We start from the raw sequence: 21,802 nt of genomic DNA on the forward strand, positions 1-21,802 counted from the left end.
ACAGTGCACCTCTTGAGAAAGACAACAAGGATTCTTCCCTACGGTTATGTTTTTTTAGAGCTGGGGTGGGAGCCGTGGTGTAGCATGGGTTGCCAGTGCCCCGGGCCACATCAGAGGGGTCATCCGTGTCACCCAGGAGATCGCAGCCACAGAGAGAAGAGTCATTCCGTTGTCTGGAGAGGTCACTTCCTGCTCTGCAGGATAAGCCATTTTGACTGGAGCCCAGCTGTATTGAGGCAGCACCGGGTGTTGAAATTTTGTCTTGCCAAGGCTTCAGTGCTGGGCATTCATGACCTTATAAGAGGGTTATGTCTCTAAGGATAAGAGATATGGAAGGAGAGCTTGAACCAAGTAGGAGCTTGGCGGAAGACATGGTAGGTAAAGTATTCCCAAGCCACAATGGTAATGCAAAGAGCAAGCTTGAATGCTAGATGGGGGAATTATAATTCTCTCATCAGGCGCCCAGACTTGAGGCACTAATGAGGATTTCAGCCCCCTCTCCCTTTGGCAGTTGGGGACTGTTTGTCCCTTCAGTGCAAAGAGTTAAGGGGAAATCCCACATCACCATATGTAAAAATAAAATAAAATCCTGTTTTTGTGTTTGTTTCTTTTAAACCTAACACCACCAATTGCAAAAGATTTTAAATGGGCAGTTGCTCAAGAGCTGATTTCTCCTGGTCTTACGTTCAATTTCTCCTCCTGTCTAAGGTAACAAGGTCCCAATCGAAAACCTGGATTCCATTCTTGAAAGCATGGGGATTGTTTTAACCAAAGAGAGGGTGCAGGAGGTCCTCAAGCAAGTTAAAGTTGATGGTGAGAATTGATGGATTCCAGATTTGAGATTTTAAATCACGTGGGCAAAAAGGGCGGGGAAGAGAGGCATCTGGAGAATGGCAAGGTGGTAGGTTCATGAACCCTAAACAGTTAGATTCTGGAAACTTATTGCTTTCTATTATAGTAGTAAAAGACACTGAGGTCTGGGACATCCTTTGCTACGTCCCGGATCTCAGTGCAGTGGGGTTCCCCCAATGCCTTATACCAGGGGTGGGCGGGCTTCAGGCTTGTGGAATTTACTAGAACTGTGAGGATAGCCAACAAGAGCCAGATGTAAAATGCTGGCTCAGGAAAGCAGACATAGGCTATGTTACACACTATACATTTAAAACACATTACTTCCCTCAAAGAATCCTGGGCACTGTAGTTCATTAAAGGTTTCTGGGAATTGTAACTCCATGAGGGGAAAACTGCAGTGCCCACAATTCCTTAAATTGTGTTTTCCCCGTGCACTTTAAAGGTATAGTATGTATGCAGCCGTAAGCTAAGAATTAAGGAGGCTCAGCCCAGTCTGTACCAGAATCAAGCTTTTGCACAAAATCCCACTCTACCTACAAAGTGTCCTCTTAATACTTCATCTCTGTCACTGTGTGTCTCCTTCCGTTATTCTTTGCTTTTGGTTTGGTTTTGTCTCTGGTTTTAGAAGCCGGGGTGTAAGAATTGTGCTTGTCTAAAAGGTGCCGCACATGTAACTCTGCGCTTTTTTGACTCCCTCACAGAGGATGGGAAAGTGAACCTCAATGAATTTATGAATAGCCTTAGTGAAACGCAGCAGACTCTTGAAGGTGAGTGAGGTCTCTGATGCCAGGAAGACTCTGCTATGTGTGCCTACCAAACATGAACTTGGATTTTCCTTCTCTTTCCATTATGGTACTAAAATAAATGGTAGAAATTTCAGCTTATTTTGAGCCGAGGCTTAGCCCCCGAACCTATTTTCAGTTGTTAAGCTTTCAAAATGTGGTTTTGATAGCATGGGGTGTAGTCTGTACTGTTTGAATGAAGGGGAGGCAAGCAAACCAACCAACCCCATCTCTTTTCTCACAACCATCACCAAATGAATATATCTTTTTCCTCTGGCTGTCTCCTCTGAACAACCCTTTAACTGGCTCAGCCTGTTCCCTATACTAGGTAAAGCATAGCACTTAAGCACATTGTGAATAACATGGACTAAGACCAACTTTTTCCAATACAAACAGGTTAAAAATAGGTTATTTGATTCCCCCCTCCCTTGATTTGATTCCTTCCCCCTTGTTCCCGATGTAGATCTTCACTCACCCCTTCTTCCCTGGAGGAGAGGCGCCATTTTGTGTTTTGCCTCAGCTGCCAAAATGTCTTGGGCTGGCCCTGGAGGGAGGGCATATTCTCGCATGGCAATTGGCCACAACAGCTAAATGAAACCTTCAGGTTCAGAGGTAATAAGTATGCCACTGAAGACTAGTTGCTAGGTCTACAGTGGAGCAAGGCTGTTGCCTTTGTGCCCCACGGATGGACTTCTCAGAAGCCTTGGAGGTTTTTAGGCAGAGGCTGGATATCATGAATGCTTTAGCTGAGATTCCTGCATCACAGGCGGTTAGACTAGATGCTGGATTCGACAGGCCTTTAGTCTGGCTCGTAATAATGTCCCTATGGCCGTAAAGACCTACTTGTGAACTTCCCAGAGGTGCTGTCTGACCATTGTGGAAAACAGAGTGCTGGACTAGGTAGAACTTTGATCTGACCCTGCAGTCTTATATTACACTGTTAGGTTAACTTCTTGGGTTTTGCAGAAGCTTGACCTTTTTTTGGCAAGGCCTTGTGGATTTCCCACCAACTTCTGAAAGTCTGGCCTTTGCTTCATTGTTTCCCCTGACTAGGTGACCAAGGGGATATGGTTGCTATGGAAGAGGTAGATTCCGTTTTGTCCAACTTAGGGATCCACTTAACCAAAGAGCAACTCCAAGAAGCCTTGAAGTATGTGACTGTGAATGGTGAGTGAACCTTGTTCCCTGATCTCAGGCAGGGTGGGTTTTTTTGTTTTTTGGTTTGCCTATGTTCTACTCAGACACTGAATCTTTCTCCTCAAAAAGTCCCTCAGCTCTTGGGAGGTCACCCTCAGCAAACTGGTCCCAGAGGCTGCGAGAAACATCACAACCCACTGGTACACTGGTATTCCGCCTGGCCTTCAATTTGAACTTAGCCTGATCTTTTCTTTTTTTTTTATAATAATTTTTATTAAAAGTTTTGTTGATACAATAGAGAAAAGACAGAATAAACAGAAAGTAAACATAAGAAAAAACAAGCATAAAATTTAACATCTTTTCTTCATCCTTTGGACTTCCTCACATCTCACGCTCCTGCGTTCCAAATTTATAATGCTTTAGCCAGCAACTTATCACCTTATTTCAATTCTTATTGAACACATTTCCAATATTTTGTCCCTAATTTTGAAGATTTTTATCTAAGTCTTAAATATCTATTTTTCTCATGAAATTCACTCATTCTCATAATACTATCAACTAACTTAATGGGCCCTGTTAGTCAAATCTGTCATCCTTCCTAGCACTCATATAGTTTACAATGTTTTTGTAGATAATCCTTAAATTTCTTCCAATCCTCTTCCACGGCTTCCTCTCCCAGGTCTTGGATTCTGCCGGTCATTTCTGCAAGCTCCATATAGTCCATCAATTGCATCTGCCATTCTTCCAGCGTGGGCAAATCTTGAGTTTTCCAATATTTAGCGACGAGTATCCTTGCTGCTGTTGTTGCATACATAAATAATGTTCGATCATTCTTTAACACCCTCTGGCCCACAATGCCCAGAAGGAAGGCCTCTGGTTTCTTGGGAAAGGTATACTTAAATACCTTTTTCAACTCATTATATATCATTTCCCAGAAGGCCTTCACCTTAGGGCAAGTCCACCAGAGGTGAAAGAACGTTCCTTCAGTTTCCTTACATTTCCAACATTTATTATCGGACAAATGATATATTTTTGCCAGCTTGACTGGGGTCATGTACCACCTATATATCATTTTCATAATATTTTCTTTCAAGGCATTACATGCCGTAAACTTCATACCGGTGGTCCATAACTTTTCCCAGTCAGCAAACATGATATTATACCCAATGTCCTGTGCCCACTTTATCATAGCTGATTTGACCGTTTCATCCTGTGTATTCCACCTCAGCAGCAAGTTATACATTCTTGAAAGTAATTTGGTCTTAGGTTCTAACAGTTCTGTTTCCAATTTCGATTTTTCCACCTGGAATCCTAACTTTTTATCCAATTTAAAAGCCTCTTTAATCTGAGCGTAATGTAACCAATCTCGCACTTTATCTTTTAATTTCTCCATACTCTGCAATCTCCAATTGTCTCCATCTCTTTCTAATATTTCCCAATACTTTGGCCATTTGACCTCCATATTGGGTCTTTTCACTGCTTTAGCTTCCATAGGTGATAACTACCTCGGGGTCTTGTTTTCTAATAAGTCTTTATATTTTGTCCAGACATTAAACACTGCTTTCCTGACAATATGGTTCTTGAAATTCTTATGAATCTTAACCTTGTCATACCACAAATATGCATGCCAACCAAAAGCATTGTTAAATCCTTCCAAGTCTAAGACATCAGCGTTTTCAAGAAGCAGCCAATCTTTCAGCCAGCAGAAAGCTGCTGATTCATAGTACAACCTTAAGTCTGGCAGGGCAACCCCCCCTCTTTCTTTAGCATCAGTTAATATTTTAAACTTAATTCTGGACTTTTTGCCCTGCCAGACAAATTTAGAAATATCTCTTTGCCACCTCCCGAAACACTCCATTTTGTCCACAATCTGTAAAGTCTGAAAAAGAAACAGCATCCTTGGCAATACATTCATTTTTATAGCAGCAATTCGGCCCAACAAGGAAAGTTTCAATCTTGACCAACTTTCTAAGTCCCTCTTGATTTCTAACCAACACTTTTCATAATTATCCTTAAATAGACTCAGATTTTTTGCTGTTATGTTCACCCCTAGATATTTTACTTTTTTCACCACATTTAAGTCTGTCTCTTTCTGAAACCTTTCTGACTCTGAAGTTGTCAATTTTTTTTCCAGTACCTTAGTTTTTTGTTTATTTAATTTAAATCCCGCCACCCGACCAAACTCTTGAATCAGTTGTAATGCCCTTTTCGTACTAGATTCTGGCTCCTGTAAAGTCAAAACTAGGTCATCTGCAAAGGCTTTAAGTTTGTACTGTTTCGCTCCGACCTGTTAGCCTGATCTTTTCTTCCTCTTCCTTCCCTCCCCCTCCCCTTTTTATGAAGATTACCCACTCTGGGATCCCACAGCTAATTCTCCCCTGGTCTCCTTGCTGGTCCAAATAGGACTAATTTAGCCAGCTAGCCCTGGTGATCATCTAATGTTTATTGGATGGATTTTCCCCCTAAATTGATTTTTGAATTCTGAATTTATTGTTATTCACGTTTTATACTGTATTTTATACTGTTTTCTGTTGTATCAATTAAGTGTTTTAAATTTGTTGTTAGCCACCCTGAGCCTGGTTTTCTGAACCAGGAAGGGTGGGGTATAAATAAAAAATTATTATTGTTGTTATTATTACATGTGCCTCTAACACAGAGTGTGACAGCTTTAACTGTGGGCCGATCTCTGTGGAGATGGACAGAACTTACTTCTCAGTGAAAGGTCAAGCAGGAGTGTTCTGGTTAGAATCTGGCATTCTGACATCACCGGCAAGTTTCCCAGTGACTCTTTCATCATAGGTGAGGGTTCACAGATGAGGAGAATGTCTTCAGGTAGAGGCTGCCGATGTGAGCAGTCAAGAGCCACTGTCTTAAAGATCCAGGTCTGTCGCTGAGTTTGTCCTCTCTGTTTCTCATGGAAATTAGCAAACTCCTGCCTCTCAGACTAGGGCATGTAATATCTGGGATCTGCATCAGTAGCATAGGCCATTGAATCATCACTGTGTTGGACCAGGGTCATAATCATGACGGATTCTGAAATATAGCAATTTTTATTTGCGTATGAGAATTTCAACACATACACTTCTGTTTGGCCACTTTCTGCATTGCAGATTGTCTTATCTCTCAGTATTTTGTCCTTGCAGAACATGGGAAGGTGAACATGAGTGAATTGATGGCGAGTGTAGTCAAGAACCAAGCTGAGGGTAAGTGGGTTGCGTTGGTTGGATTAGAAGTTTGTTAAATTAAACTGGAAGCATTTGAAGAGAGCACTTGTTTTCTGACAGGGCATAAAGCCCCAGGCAGGCTTTAGATGATGAGGAACAGACCAGCGTCGAAGCAGATGGGATAAATGTTCCATGGACAAAGCACACCTGCGCACAAGACTGGTTTCATTCTGTGATTCCATAGGGGTGCAGAATGTGGTAAGAGAGGCTTCCCAAAGGGATGCTTGTAAAAAGCGGAGTCTCTCAGGCCCTTTTGGGTCAACACTGGGTGGCCAATCATAGAAGGGACCCCAAGGGTCATCTAGTCCAACCCCCGGCAATGCAGGAATCTCAGCTAAAGCATCCATGACAGATGGCCACCCAACCTCTGCTTAAAAAAACCTCCAAGGAAGGAGAGTCCACAACCTCCCAAGGGAGATCATTTTGCTGCTGAACAGCTCTTACCGTCATAACATATTTCATGATGTTTAGTTGCAGTCTCCTTTCTTGTAACTTGAATCCATTGCTTTGATTCCTACTCTCCAGAGCAGGAGAAAACAAGCTTGTTCCCTCTTCCATGTGATGGCCCTTGAGATATTTGAAGATGGCTACCAGATGCGGACATTTCAGAAAGCAGCTGAATAAGATTTCTAGGGGGTCATAGAGAGGGACATCAATGTTCTGCATGGCTCCTTGTACCCCCATGTTCTGTAAAACCAGAAGACATTATGCAAATCAGCAAAGAGTGCACAATAAATAGAATCATAGAATTGCAGAGTTGGAAGTGACCGTGAGGATCATCTGGAACAATCATCCACAATGCAGGAATGTCAACATGCGGTCCCCCATCCAACTTTGAAACCATCCTAGACCCTGCTTAGCTTTGCAAAACGTGCTAGCAGTTTTAACTCTGCACCATGCCGTACAAGAAAAAATGCATACATTTGGGCACTTCACGCAGCTCATGGAATTCTATTCTTCGTGATACAGATTTCTAATTTTCTGAATTTGTGTTTATTGCGTGGGCAGCGTTCGAAGCTTTGTTAACCAAGCAGGGAATTCCAAGGCCCTGTAAATGTTTCCACATTTATCATTTCTCTTTTAGAGGATCGAGTTCCTGTCGATAACCTGAATGCTATTCTGGCCACCATGAGCATTCAGCTAAGAGACGATGAGCTCCAAGAAGCTCTGAAATCTACAACTGTGGATGGTGAGTCTTTAACGCGCTTGCTCTCCCACCCCTCTTGAAAGTAAAACAGATTAAGAGTATCCAGTTCAGGAAGAAAATGCACATTCCCCTTTCAGCTACTTTGGGTGATCTCACAAACTCTGGCTGAGGCCCACATAACACTCAGTACAGCTGTTTAAGACGAATAATTAACATTTCTCCCCCTGTTTAAAAGCAATACAGTGGGACCTCGGGTTACAGACGCTTCAGATTACAGACTCCGCTAACCCAGAAATAATACCTCGGGTTAAGAATTTTGCTTTAGGATGAGAACAGAAATAGCGCAGTAGCAGCGGGAGCTCCCATTAGCTAAAGTGGTGCTTCAGGTTAAGAACAGTTTCAGGTTAAGAACATACCTCCGGTACGAATTAAGTACGTAACCAGAGGTACCACTGTAATGAAAAGCAGCCCTAGGGAGGTTTTGAGTTTCAGAGGGGTTAGGGCTTCTTAGCATTCCCCACTCTGACCTACTTCCTCCTCAAACTTCCCCCAGCTACTTTTCACCCGATGAAGGAAAATATACAGGTACCTGCATCTTCCCCCCACACCAGATTGAACTGTAACACATAAGCAGGCAATATTAAATGGGGAATGGTGGAAGGCGGAAGGGTTAAGCATGTCCCATTGGTCCTCAGCCCAAGACAGCTGCCTCTGTGATAAAGCATGCTGGGGAGGGGGGGATGCAGGCAATGGAGCATCATGGGTCATTTGTACTTGAGAAATATCCCATCCCAGATCTTGAAATTTCTGTTATATCTTATGATACACTGTCAGGGGCTCAGGAGCAGAGGCACAGGGAAGAGAGGAGATGGAGAGCGAAGGGGAAGAATCCGAGGGGAGCGTAGGAGAAGAGGACAGTGGACCGAGGGATTCCATGAGCCTCTCCAGCGAATCGGAAGATTCACAGAAGGGGGCGCCAGTGGCCAGGGGTAGGGGGTTCCCAAGGGGAACGCCCCAGGAGCAAGGGGGCAGCAGGGACTCCCAGAGCAGTAGCTGGAAATCAGGACCAGCTTCCCCACCAGAGCAGAGTGGGGGGGAAGAGTCCCAAGGATCGGGGCCAGTGCATTCCCCACCAGGGAGAGAAGATAAGGCAGGGCTGACCACACCGCCATCGGAGAGTCAGACAACGGAGGGGAGGTCAGATCCGGCCAGTATCCCGGAAGAGGGAAGCAGTGACAGAAGTAGTGTAACGGTCAGGAGGAAGGTCAAGAGGCAAGTTCAAATGTACAGGAGCGCGGGACAGCAGAGAATGAGGATTGGGAACCGGGTCCTAAAGCCCGCCGGAGGCAGGGGGAGGAGTTAAGTGACTCAGCGTCAGAAGAGTCCAGAAAGGGGGATGCCCCAGCGGGCAGGAGGACCCAGAGGAGGAGAAAGCAGCGGAAAAGGTGGAGCAGGGCTAGGATCTTAAACTGGTGTCAGAGGGGAGGAGATTCAGACGGGACTTCGCCGGTCTAGGGTTTAAGACGTAGAGCTGCGCGCTGCGGCTTTGAAATGGAAACTGAACCTCAATAAAGACTTTTGTACATAACGACAGCCTCACGTTGGTCCTCTGTGAGCTGGGACCTAGGGGCAGCTCTGACATACACGTATATCAAGAATATGCATGTGTCAAGTATGCCTTACCTCTCCTCCACTCAGTAGGCAATCTCTCACTTCTCTGTCTCCTCCCTGCTGCATCTCTGTCTTGCCTGCCCAGATGCAGATTGTGCAGTTTATTTGCATTCCGTTCAGCTCCTAGCAATGCCCTTTGCAAAATAATTGTACTTCTGCTTCCCCGTCCAGTTGAGCCGTCCTCTTCCCCCATCTTGTCTTCCAGATGATGGCAAAGTTAACCTGAATGAGTTCATGGAGGGGGTGAAGAATGTGCAGCTGAAAGCAGGTACAGAAGATGAGTCTCTGGGGCTTTTTAATGATGGTGGGCTGGAGGATAATGAACATTTTTCTGTACAGCTCCGAGCACCTAAGGCACAAGATTAACAATTTTGTAATAGAACGTAAGAATTGCCTCCCTGGCTTAGCCTCGCAAGTGAGGCTGTGTGCACACCTTATATTAAAGCACATGCTATCTCATCAAAGAGGATGTGGGTGGCACTGTGGGTTAAACCACAGAGCCTAGGACTTGCCGATCAGATGGTTGGTGGTTCGAATCCCCGTGATGGGGTGAGCTCCAGTTGCTTGGTCCCTGCTCCTGCCAACCTAGCAGTTCGAAAGTACGCCAGTGCAAGTAGATTAATAGGTACCACTCCGGCAGGAAGGTAAACAGTGTTTCCGTGTGCTGCTCTGGCTCGCCAGAAGCGGCTTAGTCATGCTGGCTATATGACCCGGAAGCTGTACGCCGGCTCCCTCAGCCAATAAAGCGAGATGAGCGCCGCAACCCCAGAGTCGGCCATGAATGGACCTAATGGTCAGGGGTCCCGTTTCCTTTATCTCATCAAAGAATCCTAGGAACTGAAGGGTACTGGGAATTGTAGCTCTGCGAGGGAAGGGGTAAACTACAGCTCCCAGGATTTGGGTGGAATGGAGCGGATGTGCTTTAAAAGTACTTTAAATGATTGTTGTTCACAAAAGTCCACAACTTACCAGCTCAACCCCTACCCCCCATTGCCCCCATGTTAGTCTTTTGTGTCCAAAAAAATAGTTGATGTTCTTGTCTAGTCACCCAGGTCAATTCTTATTCACCGGAGGGGCACCTGGTTAAGTTATTTTTTACAAGCCTGTTCTAGTGCAATAGTATAGCCTGGGAAAGTACAGAACATGGATCATTGCATCAGACTAATTCCTGCTAATTGAACCAAGGGATCGCGGCTGAGAGTGATAGCTTGAGTCCCACCTCAGAGCAGAAAAGCAGCCTCCTTTCCGAAGAACAAGGGAAGAAAGATTTAACAGGCAGCAGTACTGGTGGTAAGCTGTATGTGAGGAGGTTTACAGTGCATTTAGGGCCTACATTTTGGAGAAATGTCCATCAGCAAAGATGTGTGTATCAGGAATTGCATTTAATGCACTCCCCCCCCCAAAAAAAAAAAAAATCATCCCCTGTGCCTAGAGAGCTAAGAATTGTTTGGGAGCGAAACAGGCACATAACGGGCTTTGTTTCTCTGTTGGTTTAAATGGTTCTAAACCACACTTTCAAAGAAAATATAACAAGGTGGTGTATCAAACTATCGTGACTCGGAAGCAATTTTTCCTGCCACTTAAAACTTTCCATGAGATAGGGTGATGGCCGCCAACCTGGACTGGCTTTGAAAAAGCATTAGACATATTCATGGAGGATAAGACTATAGATTTTTTATAAAGATTCTATAAGGAAAGCAGCAAGCAGTAAGAAATATCAAGTAAAAGTATCGGAGAGGAGATCAGTGTAAATGAAAACATGCGACTTATGGTTTTGTTACATGTGATTTTTTTTTTTTTTTTGGAGTTGTCTGCTTATTTTGGAGTTGTTTGCTGTAAAGAATGTATATTATGTGAATAAAAAAAAAAAGGATTTGAGAAAATAAATAAATAAATAAATAAATAAATAAATAAATAATAAAAAAGACTATAGATGGCAACTAGTCAAAACAGTTACGTTCTACCTCCAGTTGCCGGGAAATCACAAGTGAGCAGAGTGTTGCTGCGGCACTCATTTCCTTGCTTGTGGACAAGATGAGCCTTCAAACTCACTCAGTAGCACTCCTCGTTCTTATTTCACTCGCAACTAGTGCTATTTTTCTGGGTGGGGAAAGGAGCCGGAACTCACCATGAACAATGGCGCCCACCTGAGAGGTGCCAGAACTGAGTTCTGGCAAGTTCCGGCTTAAAAAAAAGAAGGGGGGGAAGCGCTGCTCCCACACCATGTAAATCGTCCTCTCCAGAAACCTGAGCTAAAATGTTTTGGCTAAGAACGTGAACCGAAGAATGTACTGCCATAAGAGTGAGGCAACTCTCATGACCTTAAGCCCTATGTGGGCGGCCATGTTGTTTGCAGCTGATGACAGCCTGAGCTCGAAGGAAGTCGTGGAGGGCGTCCGTCTGATGCAGCCATCTCCCACGCATGAAGGTGAGTTGAACTGAGGGGGAAGGTTTGAAATGGACATTTTAAATATGGCGGCATCTCCTTATTTCTCTTCAGAAATGGGCAGGCAATTTCTCCCCACTGTAGGACACCCTGCCCACTGCTTGCTCATCTGTCTCTTTTCCTGCTCCTCTGCACCATCCCAGAAGGTTTTTTTTTTTTTTTTTTTTTTTGCATTTCAAACCATTCCTATAATGGCTTAAGTGTAGTGAAAGAGTAACAATCAAAATACGGTACACTAAAGCATTTTTTAATTTTTTAAAAAAATGCCCAGAGTTTTCCTCTGTACACAGGGGATCTGCAACAGAACAGAGGTTACCAGCCGGCTTGCTAATATCTTTCTGTGACTGATGTATGTAGGATCTGTACCCCATGCCATTCCAATCTGTTCTGCACCCAATTGCAGGAGAAATGGTGGACGTTCAGGACCTAGGCAACGTTCTGGCCATTGAAGGCATCCAACTCGCAGAAGAAGAGTTCCAGGAAGCATTAAAAAATGCCCCGGTGGATGGTGAGTATGGGCTTCAGGAAAGGAGTTCTGTGAAACGGCCGAGATAATTTGCAAGCTCGGGTGGTCTGGCATCCCGCCCCGGACAAACCCCACAATCTGAAAGTCGAGGGTTCTGTAACAGAGGCATAGTAATGAAAATGTGCAGGGAATGCGCTGGTGAGAGTTCTGCTTCACCACTGCATTCCTCACAAGGAACGTGCTGGCAAAGCGGCACCCTGCAGGATTGAACCCAACAGCTGCTCGCCAGCAAAGGAGTGAAGGGTTCCATCCTACTGGCTTAGAGTGCGCTGGCAAAGCAGACTCCAGCAGGACTGAACCCTGCCATCGCCTCCTTCAGCTGATGGAGAGGTGGGTATGGTGTTTTTTGGGGGAGGTGGCCTCAGGGGCCAGCTTGGACTCCCCAGTGGGCTAAGATTGGCTCACAAGCCAGAGTTTATCCCTGTGCTAGAGGAGTAGGTACTAAGGAGGGGGCCTAGAATGTGGAGGAATCAGTTTCTCGTAACTATGGCAGTTTTGAAAAATACAGAATATCATTTGAAGCACAATACAAATACATATGCAAAGAGGGAATTTGCATACACTTCAGGGAACATATCCCGGCAGCTAGAGAAATAAACTCTAGGCCTGTAAATTCATCATGCCCCTTTACTTTCTTAGGGGAAGGTGAATAGTTGACTATTTACTGGGGCTTTCTTCTTTTTTAAAAAATTGTAGATATGTTGGAATTTAAGTTGGTGCTTTCAACTTTTTATCTGAACCCACAAGGACTGGAACTGAGATTTCCTGATTGATGGACCTCTCTCCCAACATGTTTGCTGGTCTCCATTTAAATTTGGAGTGATGCTGGATTTAGGGCAGTGCAAGTGGTTCCCCCCCCCCAGGGCGCCAAGCTGAGGGGGCACAAAATAATCATAATCATAATAAAAAAAATGTGTACAGATACCTACTGAGAAAATCCATAAAAAGCGACTGCGTGCCAAAAGGAATTATTGCGAAAATAATAAAGATTTAGAGGGGGTGGGGCAAATTTTGTTTTCGCTCAGGGCACCCTATTATCTGCCCCTGTTGGGAGCCTCCTTGGGGAGCGAGGTCTCCTTCTGATTCTGAGATCTTTTTCCATCAGCTGAAGGGAAAGTGAACCTGGAAGAATTTATGAAACAGGTGAGAAAGAGCCAGCAACATCGCCAGAGCGGTGAGTCAATAAGATGTTTGAGAATGCACTGTGAGAGGGGAAGGGCCACACCACAGAAAAATGTTTGCTTTTTGTGCTCCATGTGTTTGGAGTCAGAATTTTGAGATCCTGTAAAATATCAGTGTTTAGCTCATGAGTCTTGCATGTCGTTCTGGACGGGAACAACTGTGTAAGGCACACAATAAAACATCAATTTTTATTTATTTTTGTCTTCTGATTTTGCCGCAAAACCTACACTCATGTAGACTTGAAGACACTGTAACATCTCTAGGTCCTATTGTCACCTTCCACCCCTCTGGTTGTGCTTCACATACAGTGCTGGATTTACGTATAAGCTAAACAAGCTGTAGCTTAGGGTCCCACTCTCTTGGGGGCCCCCAAAAAAATCTTAAAGGGCAAAAAACTATGTACATTTCCAAAATATAAGATAAAAAACCAATAAAATAAAACCTACATAGAGCAAAAGTGTTTAGTGTTGTGTAGGCTCCTATGATGTAAGTAATGGGCCCCACCTGCTAGCCTGCTCCCTAAAATATCACTGGTTTGCTCATTTCTATGTATAGGGTGCCTACATTCTGCATGTGCAAATGGCTTTAGATACCTATTAGGTCCATAAATTACCATATAGCATATATTCAACACAAAAAAAGCAACAATTTGTTGTTGACAAAGGACAGCTGAACATATAAAGGGCCCCATTACCTTCAGTAGCTTAGGGCCTCATCAAACCTAAATCTGGCCCTGTTCACATAGAATCTAGGCTGATATCGCACAATTATCGGCTTATTTGTTATCCTTCCAAAATGTGATCTGCTCCCTTTTGCTATATTGGAAAAAACTGCTCTGAATTTATCTTTGCTTTTGTTTTAACTATGGTTTAAGATTTGCTGACAATAAACAAGGCATAGTTAAGTTGCAGGGCAGAGTTCATGCACAAAGCTAAACTGTGGTTTAATAAACCATAGTTTAGAGTTACAATATGTGCAAACCCAGTGAATAACTGGGTTCTCATTTAGTAGGGAAGAGCCACAATATAGAGATCTAAATGCCACTCTGGAAGAATGCTTCTGGACATGGATGCTTTAGTAGCACTCCATCTTTGCTGTTCTGATTTAAACTACGTGTGGAAAGTAATTCTGCTTCTAGACATCTGTTGTCCAAATTAATATCCTGTGGCGGGAGGGATTTTCACTGGAATCAGTGTGCAGGGAAAGGCTTAAATAATCTTCCCTTCCCTCCACTTCTAATCATGATCCCTCCTTTTTGTATTTTGATAAATTTGGGTAAAAAGAAAGAAAAGAAAGGATATGAAGGTAGCGCTATTTGGAAAGAGAAAGGTTAAAGTGAAAGAGTTGATTCCTATAGAGGGGAGCAGGAAGAAGAAACGGCTAAAAAACAATCTATACAGGCCATAACAACCCAGAAAACTATTAAATAGCTGTGAGAAGGGTTAATGGAATGTGTTTCTCCCTTTCGTCCTGCGTTTGTGCTGCTTCGGAGTCTACAACCCCTTTGGTAAAACTAGAAAACAAAGCAAAGACTGGAGAAATAAGCCACTGTTTGTTTGATAATCTGTGCAACAACTCAGGATTATCTTGTGGTTTGTTAAACAAACCGTGGTTTTAGTGTTATGTGAATTTGAGTGTTCTCTTGTCTATCCATCCCCTCGCTGACTCCATTCCCCTTTTGCCCTCCAGAAGAAGAAATTTCTGTTCTGGATCTTGGATCCATTCTGGCCCGCAAGGGCTTCTTTTTGAGTGACAAAGAGCTCCAGGAAGTCTTAGCGAATGTGGATGTGAATGGTCAGTATTTATTATTCAAATGCTTATCCCTACTTTCCATACAGTGGTGCCCAAAGCAGCTAAACAACAAATAAAGCAACCCTATAACATACAAAACAATATGCAGAATATCTGATGCTCAGACTGTGGGGTTTCATTCTGAGAGAACTGAACCTATAAAAATACTCGCAAGGCAATTAGCGCCCAACCATTAAGTACTTTTTCCATTGTAGGGTTTAATCTTCCTATGCTAGGAGGCAGATTTGCACATCTGGTCTTAAATCACAAACAAGAGTACACATGTCCTCTGATGTGTACACTAAAGGTTAGCCTCAGAACTGTTATGTACTGAGTTGAATAGGATCCAAAATGGAGCAGTCTGACTGGTCCTAGAACAATAGGATCCAAAATGCAGCAGTATGATTGGTCCTAGAACAATAGGATTCAGAATGCAGCAGTCTGATTTGTCCTAGAACAATACAGCAGTATGATTGGTCTGCAGGAGCCACCCAATCCAGCTCCAGATGGGAGTGAATCCACAACCTGATTGGCCTACAGGAGAATTCTGGAATTAGCCAATCACGTGCAGCCCATTGTGTAAATAATGTATATAAAGCAGATACCTTGGGGAAACTTCCATTCCTCCTCACCACTATGAGCTGAATACAGAGCATGAAATCCACTCTCGACTCTGAGTATATTTCAAGAACAGTGAATTTTTAGCCTAAATGCTGGCTGGTAACCAATGAACCTCTTTCAAAAAGCAGTGTAATGTTCTCCAGTGGCCAGTCCTGGACAACAGCCATGCTGCCATGTTCTTGACCACCCAAAGGGTCTGTAATGTTTTCAGGGGCAGTGATTTAAATGATGACAGTGGCTATGGGACCAGTCTATTGCTGTTTCTTTTTCTCTACATTACAGAGGATGGAACTGTAAACCTCAGTGAATGTCTCAAAGAAATCCAAGCGCTCCGAGGGTTGTCATCAACCAGTAAGTTGAGAGCCTTAAAACCAATCACACTAACAAATCCATTGTTTGAGGTGTGTGGGGGTGGGGTGGTCTGGACATACCAATAGGTTACTGTTCTATTTGCGGACTCTATATGTGGCACAGTTTTCATATCACCCTAGACATAGTTCTGCTCAGTAGAGTTGATTCCAAGCAGTTCAAAGGCATGTGGAAACTGGTCGCAAATGTATTGCAGATGTGAAATTGTAGACTTGTGGAAAAATGAATACAATCATTGTCAGGGACAGGTGAGTAATAACTCGCAAGGTGCCAGTGAAGTTAACTATTCAAAGAAACAAAACAGATCAGGTCTAATGAGCCCAGTAACTCTGCAGTAGATGTTGCCCCAATGAGACAGTTGCGAGGACTAAAGGTCCCTGTCTTCCCATAGTTCCCGAAGCCTTCTCTTCCCCTAGGTACTTCCCCAGCATGGGATGCGGGTGGCGCTGTGGTCTAAACCACCGAGCCTCTTGGGCTTGCCAATCAGAAGGTTGGTGGTTCAAATCCCCACGACGGGGTGAGCTCCTATTGCTCTGTCCCAGCTCCTGCCAACCTAGCAGTTCAAAAGCACGCCAGTGCAAGTAGATAAATAGGTACCATTGCGGTGGGAAGGTAAACAGCATTTCCATGCACTCTGGTTTCTGTCATGGTGTTTCATTGCGCCAGAAGCGGTTTAGTCATGCTGGCCACATGATCTGGAAATCTGCCTGGACAAACGCCGCTTCCCTCGGCCTGAAAGCGAGATGAACGCCAAAACCACATGTTCACCTTTGACTGGATTTAACTGTCCGGGGGTCCTTTACCTTACCTACCTAGCAAATTGAGGCTCCTTCGTCTTGTCTCTCTTTGCCCCTTCATTCATTTCTCTCTTGGTGGAAGTCTTTAAGCAGAGGCTTCTGGACAGCTCTAGCTCTGGATTTCCTGTGTTGAGAAGAGGGTTGGACCATGATTCTAGAATTCTAGAATTCTGTGACTAGCAGCCCCAGAATCCCTGGGGGGAAACGGACACTATGCACATCATTTCTGCCAGGGAGAAGTCCCACCTTGACCTTTGTGGGGCTTTCTCCCTGGTAGAAATGATGCACATAGTGTTAGTTTCCTGCTGGGGATTTTGGACCTGGTAATTCTGGTTCCTGGCAGGAAAAGATTGTCTGCCAGGTCCTGCAGAGGTCCTCTGCTGCATTCCCATGCTGTCCCTCAAGGTAAGTTTTTAGGCAGGGCACTTCATGTGCACCCTCTGAGCAGTTAACCTGTGGACCCGCCGGGACCACAGAACACCAGTCCTGAGAGATCTGCATTGGCTCCCAGTACGTTTCCGAGCACAATTCAAAGTGTTGGTGCTGACCTTTAAACCCCTAAATGGCCTCGGTCCTGTATACCTGAAGGAGCATCTCCACCCCCATCGTTCAGCCCGGACACTGAGATCCATCGCCAAGGGCCTTCTGGCGGTTCCCTCATTTCAAGAAGTGAGGTTACAGGGAACCAGACAGAGGGCCTTCTCAGTAGTGGCGCCCGCCCTGTGGAACACCCTCCCTTCAGATGTGAAGGAAATAAGCAGCTATTCTATCTTTAAAAGACATCTGAAGGCAGCCCTGTTCAGGGAAGTTTTTAATATTTAATGCTGTACTGTTTTTAGCACTTGATTGGGAGCCCCCAGAGTGGCTGGGGAAACTCAGCCAGATGGGTGGGGTATAAATTATTATTATTATTATTATTATTATTATTATTATTACAATATATGGGACACTCACAAAATCTCAACCCTTTTGAGGAGAGCATTGCACGGCGAGGACAGTGTTGTGATCTTGAGCACGTTTTGCACAATTCTTTGGGCGTTCGACAAAAGGTTGTTGCCAACACTGTCGCCTCTTTTGCAGAGAAAAGGGTTGCTATCGAAAACTTGGAGGAAGTCTTGGATGAAATGGGTATCCAGTTAACCAACAAGCAGCTGTATGAGGCATTGAAATGTACTCCAATTGACGGTTGGTTTCTTTGATTCTTTGGTTGGTTGGTTTCTTTGATTCTTTATATCTGGCTGCTGCTGAGTGCTAGACAAGCAAGGCAACTCTTCTGATCAGTTTTGTTTATGAAAGGTTGGGGGAACAGTCAAATTACTTGTGCTGCAGCCACCGCTCAAAGGCACATGGCAAAATGAACCTGAGGGGACAACCAAAAATAGCTGTGGGTGCATCCTTCAAAATCTGCATTACATATAGTTTAAGCATCACGTACAAAAACGACAATGGCTAACAGTGGCTTCTGGGCAGGCACATGGGTGACACAAAACGTGAAGGACACCACTCTGAAACAGGAGTGAAGTCATGTTACTTAGATGTACTTCGGCTGCAAGGCTCATCATCTCTGACCATTGGTCATGGTGGCTAGAGCTGATAGAGGGGGCACAGGTTCCCCACTCCCAGGTAAAGACTATGAAAAATATACAGAAGCACCGATTTTTATTCATAGTGGCAGAGTAGTTGATCTTCACTTATGCTAAGTCACAATATGGGGTAGAGGACTTCCTTGCCTCTCCCTGGTCAGCATGGAGCCTTTTGGGAAGGAAAAAATAAGAAATAGAAGAGTCAGCGTTCCAAATAGAAGAGTCAGTGTTGCTACTGATGCCACTCCTACCACAGATCGTTCTTGCCCCATAGCTGGTAACATGTGGGGGTTGCAAAGTTCCTCAGAGGGTTGCAACTCAAGACCCTGCCAGTTGCTTGATCCCTGCCCTCTCTGCTTTGGTCTCTTGGGGTTTTTGTTGGCTTTTTAAACTGATTATTCTTAGGGTCATTTTTTAAATTATGCATTGGCATTTTCACTTGTTGTTTATTCAGATAGGTCAGGGTTTCCGAAACGTGGGTCTCCAGCTGTTTTTGGACTACAACTCCCATCATCCTTAGCTAGTAGGATCGGTGGTCAGAGATGAATGGGAATTGTAGTCCAAAAACAGCTGGAGACCCAAGTTTGGGAAACCCAAAGATAGATATTAAGATTTTAGGACTAATGCATGTGCCACTGGGGGAGGAGAAGAATTTTTGGCCCAATTTGTGCCCCTCATGTTGGCATGTTAAGAAGGTGAGTTGAGCTTGAGAGCTGTCTCTGTGCCAAACCAATAGTGAAACTGCTATTCTGGCTCCCGCTACTGCCACCTTCTGAGCTACTTAACACTTTTGCGTCTCGTTCACAACTTCTTTTTGTTCCTTGCAGCGGATGGGACAGTGGATGTGGAAACATTTAAGAGAGGGGTGCATTCGGTCTTGTCAAGCCAGCAGACTGGTGAGCTGAACCGTAATATTGAAAGAGGGGTGGTTACAATGCAGTTGGGTTAAGAAATTATTATTAAAAACACCGATCTTTATTCTGTGCACATGGTTCATGACGACAAATAATTCATAAATAACTATAGCGCTCTTCTGACATTCTGGAGCCTCAAAATGGGGGAAGGGAGGAGCCTTTGGACCAAACTACGTTTCGTGAATAACATGGGAAATATCTGGAATTAACTTTACACAATGGAAGTGATGGATATGAATTGCTACTGAGCGTTCCTTCCCCTTCTGTTCAAGGCAAAATGGTTGATGTCAGCAAACTGGATTCTATCCTGGGTGCTATGGGGCTTCGCTTAACTCAGATGGAAGTTCAGGAGGCTATCAAAAGGACAATCAATAGTGAGTATGCATCACTGGGTTCACCATTGGATCATGTCCCTGGAAAGTCCTCACAGCCACCAATGCTTCGCACCTGATACTCAAGCTACATACATATTCCATGTTCACGTTCTTTTTAACTTTGGTAACCCAAAGCAGCCAGGAGCAGGCTGTGAATCGGTATGGCAGAAGGGAGGGAGGCTGGACTATAGCCCTTTCCCCCTGTTCATTTTTTTCAACTCAAAATTCTCCTCCCTGGGTTGCTTTTCACCCTCAGGGGGAAAATATATCAACGTCATCTCTTTCTCCCATGCTTGGAAAAGCAACTCAGGGAGGGTGCTTTGAATTTTTGCGGGGTGGGGACTACATAAAGCCAGGGATGGGGGGTGGAATAATCAGCCACATCCTTGCAGTTAGGATGCTTTCAGGGTGCTTTTCATGTGTAACTGCCTTTTCTCCTTCATGGACATTTATGGAAGGTCCCCATGTTGTCAGCATCACCATCAAATTGCAATTCTCCCATATTTTCTCACAACTGCTTTCATCTTCCAGGGTTAGAAATACAGTGGTACCTTGGTCGTCGAACGTAATCCATTCCGGAAGACCGTTTTACTTCCGAAACGTTCGACAACCAAAGCACAGAGGCCGTTCTCCAAAGTCAATGGAGAAAAACATGTAGCAGAAGCCATTCAACTTCCAAAAAGCTTTCCAAGATGTAAGCAATTACTTCTGGGTTTTTGGTGTTTGAAAACCAAAACGTTCGGCTTCTGAGACGCTCGAAAACCGAGGTACCGACAGCATATGAATCAATATAAGAATTCATCCAGGGATGTGGTGGGGGAAGCATCAGCATGGGTCTCTCTTCCCCATCCCAATTAATCTTTTTGCCTTACAGAGGATGGTACTGTGAATATGAAAGACTTCATGTGGGCCATTCAAGACCTCCCCAGTATTCAGGGTAAGTTTTCACCTTCACATGGAAAATGGAGAGGCAGTGGTTATCTTCCAGATTAAGACTTGCAAGCTTTTTAACCCACCCAGGCCCTTAAGGTGGGTCTGCCTTGACCCCAAGCGTTCTTCTTCCCAGTTATGGTGCCATGACTCCTTATCGCCACTTCTCTTCCTTCTAGCCAGAGTACGTTCAGGGCCGTCTTACCCATAGGCACTAGGGGTGTGGGGCACCCAGGCGCCAGGCTCTCAGGGGCGCCAGGCTGAGAGTCCGGGGCTGAGAGTTGAGTCCAGGGAAGAGCCCACCCATCGGTCAGAGCGCCGCAGCGGGCTCTTCTGCTGCAGGTGGCTCTGCGCCGCAAATTCGGGGGCGACCGAGCCAATGAGACTCTGAGGCGGCCGGCTGGCTCCTCCCTCCTGCATGCCTGGGACTGGGCAACCTGGGGGGGAGGCGCGTTGGGCAGATCTTTTCACCTCAGCACCGCATATGCTTAAGACAGCCCTGAGTATGTTGCATGTTCATTGATGCCACTCGCTCTGTGGACCAGGGAGGATTTTCCCTTACTGGAAACCACAGGCATGATAAGAAGAATCAAACCTGGGCAGAGTGGGGCGATGTAAAGCCCCGTTTTCAATCTTCATGAGGACTGCAGGCATTTCAAGGAAGGCAGAACAGAAAGCATCCACTGACACATTGTATTGCCTCTGTTTTTCCTCTCAGTGGGGTGGACAGATGCAAAAGAGGACTGGGCCCCTTCCTGCACCTTTAAAAGATGTGCTGAGAATGGCATTTGGGCAGGTGCAATTTGTGTGGCAAAGCCATTTCCGAGCTTGGGAGGAGAGGGGGTTGCGGGCTACCCCCTCCCACACACGCGGGGGCTGGCCTTTTGCCCCCGCGAGATCCAGGGAATCCCCGGGCGTGCCTTCGACTCGGCCCACCAATCGGCGGGCTGGGGAGGCGTGGCCTAGCCTACTTAAGGCCAGGCACGCCCGGGGACCGCCCTCTTTCCCCTTTCCAGCTGAGCGGTTTTCCCATCCCACCCACCCTTAGGCTTAGCTAGCTATGACCTTGCTATGGACTCTGGTTGGTCACCGCAAGGGGCCTGGTAGGAATTTTTCCAATTTGGCGCACTCTCAGCCTTTTGGTTTTTTCGCCTACCTCGTAGCAAACGTCACAACTTCCACGGTATTGGCGGTTAGGCATTGGCAGGGGTTAATTGTTATGCAAATGAATGGGGGGGGAAGGAAGCGCCATCACCTTCCCCCAATGGAAAGGGTAGTCCAGTAGAGGACTCCGGGGGGCATTGCCTTGTCCGAAACCTAGGGAGGTAAGGGCCTCCAGCACGCCCCCGAGCGGTGACACCCGTGGGATCCTAGTTGGCATATTTCAACAGGACTCCCACGGCTTGTGGATAACCCTTCCCGGTCTCCATGCCGGGTAGTCGATAGGAGCCAATGC

General features: G+C 45.2%; 1 protein-coding gene across 5 annotated transcripts in view; it reads left to right on the plus strand.

Moving 5' to 3' along the window:
- The window catches only part of LOC307200597 (uncharacterized protein), a 112,752-nt gene that overhangs the window by 75,711 nt on the left and 15,239 nt on the right, over positions 1–21,802 (plus strand). For 4 of the 5 annotated variants that reach the window (XM_079949176.1, XM_079949177.1, XM_079949179.1 and 1 more), the window contains 16 exons: positions 709–813; positions 1,554–1,619; positions 2,688–2,801; positions 5,915–5,974; positions 7,080–7,184; positions 9,019–9,081; positions 9,999–10,103; positions 11,170–11,241; positions 11,663–11,767; positions 12,891–12,959; positions 14,657–14,761; positions 15,662–15,730; positions 17,626–17,730; positions 18,956–19,024; positions 19,315–19,416; positions 20,291–20,353. In XM_079949176.1, coding sequence (XP_079805302.1) covers positions 709–813; positions 1,554–1,619; positions 2,688–2,801; positions 5,915–5,974; positions 7,080–7,184; positions 9,019–9,081; positions 9,999–10,103; positions 11,170–11,241; positions 11,663–11,767; positions 12,891–12,959; positions 14,657–14,761; positions 15,662–15,730; positions 17,626–17,730; positions 18,956–19,024; positions 19,315–19,416; positions 20,291–20,353 — 1,377 coding nt within the window. The remainder of the gene's footprint in view (positions 1–708; positions 814–1,553; positions 1,620–2,687; positions 2,802–5,914; positions 5,975–7,079; positions 7,185–9,018; positions 9,082–9,998; positions 10,104–11,169; positions 11,242–11,662; positions 11,768–12,890; positions 12,960–14,656; positions 14,762–15,661; positions 15,731–17,625; positions 17,731–18,955; positions 19,025–19,314; positions 19,417–20,290; positions 20,354–21,802) is intronic. The other variant, XM_079949178.1, reaches the window with a different exon arrangement.

Source organism: Podarcis cretensis (assembly GCF_951804945.1).
Source record: "Podarcis cretensis genome assembly, chromosome: 13".
Classification (NCBI taxonomy): Eukaryota; Metazoa; Chordata; class Lepidosauria; order Squamata; family Lacertidae; genus Podarcis; species Podarcis cretensis.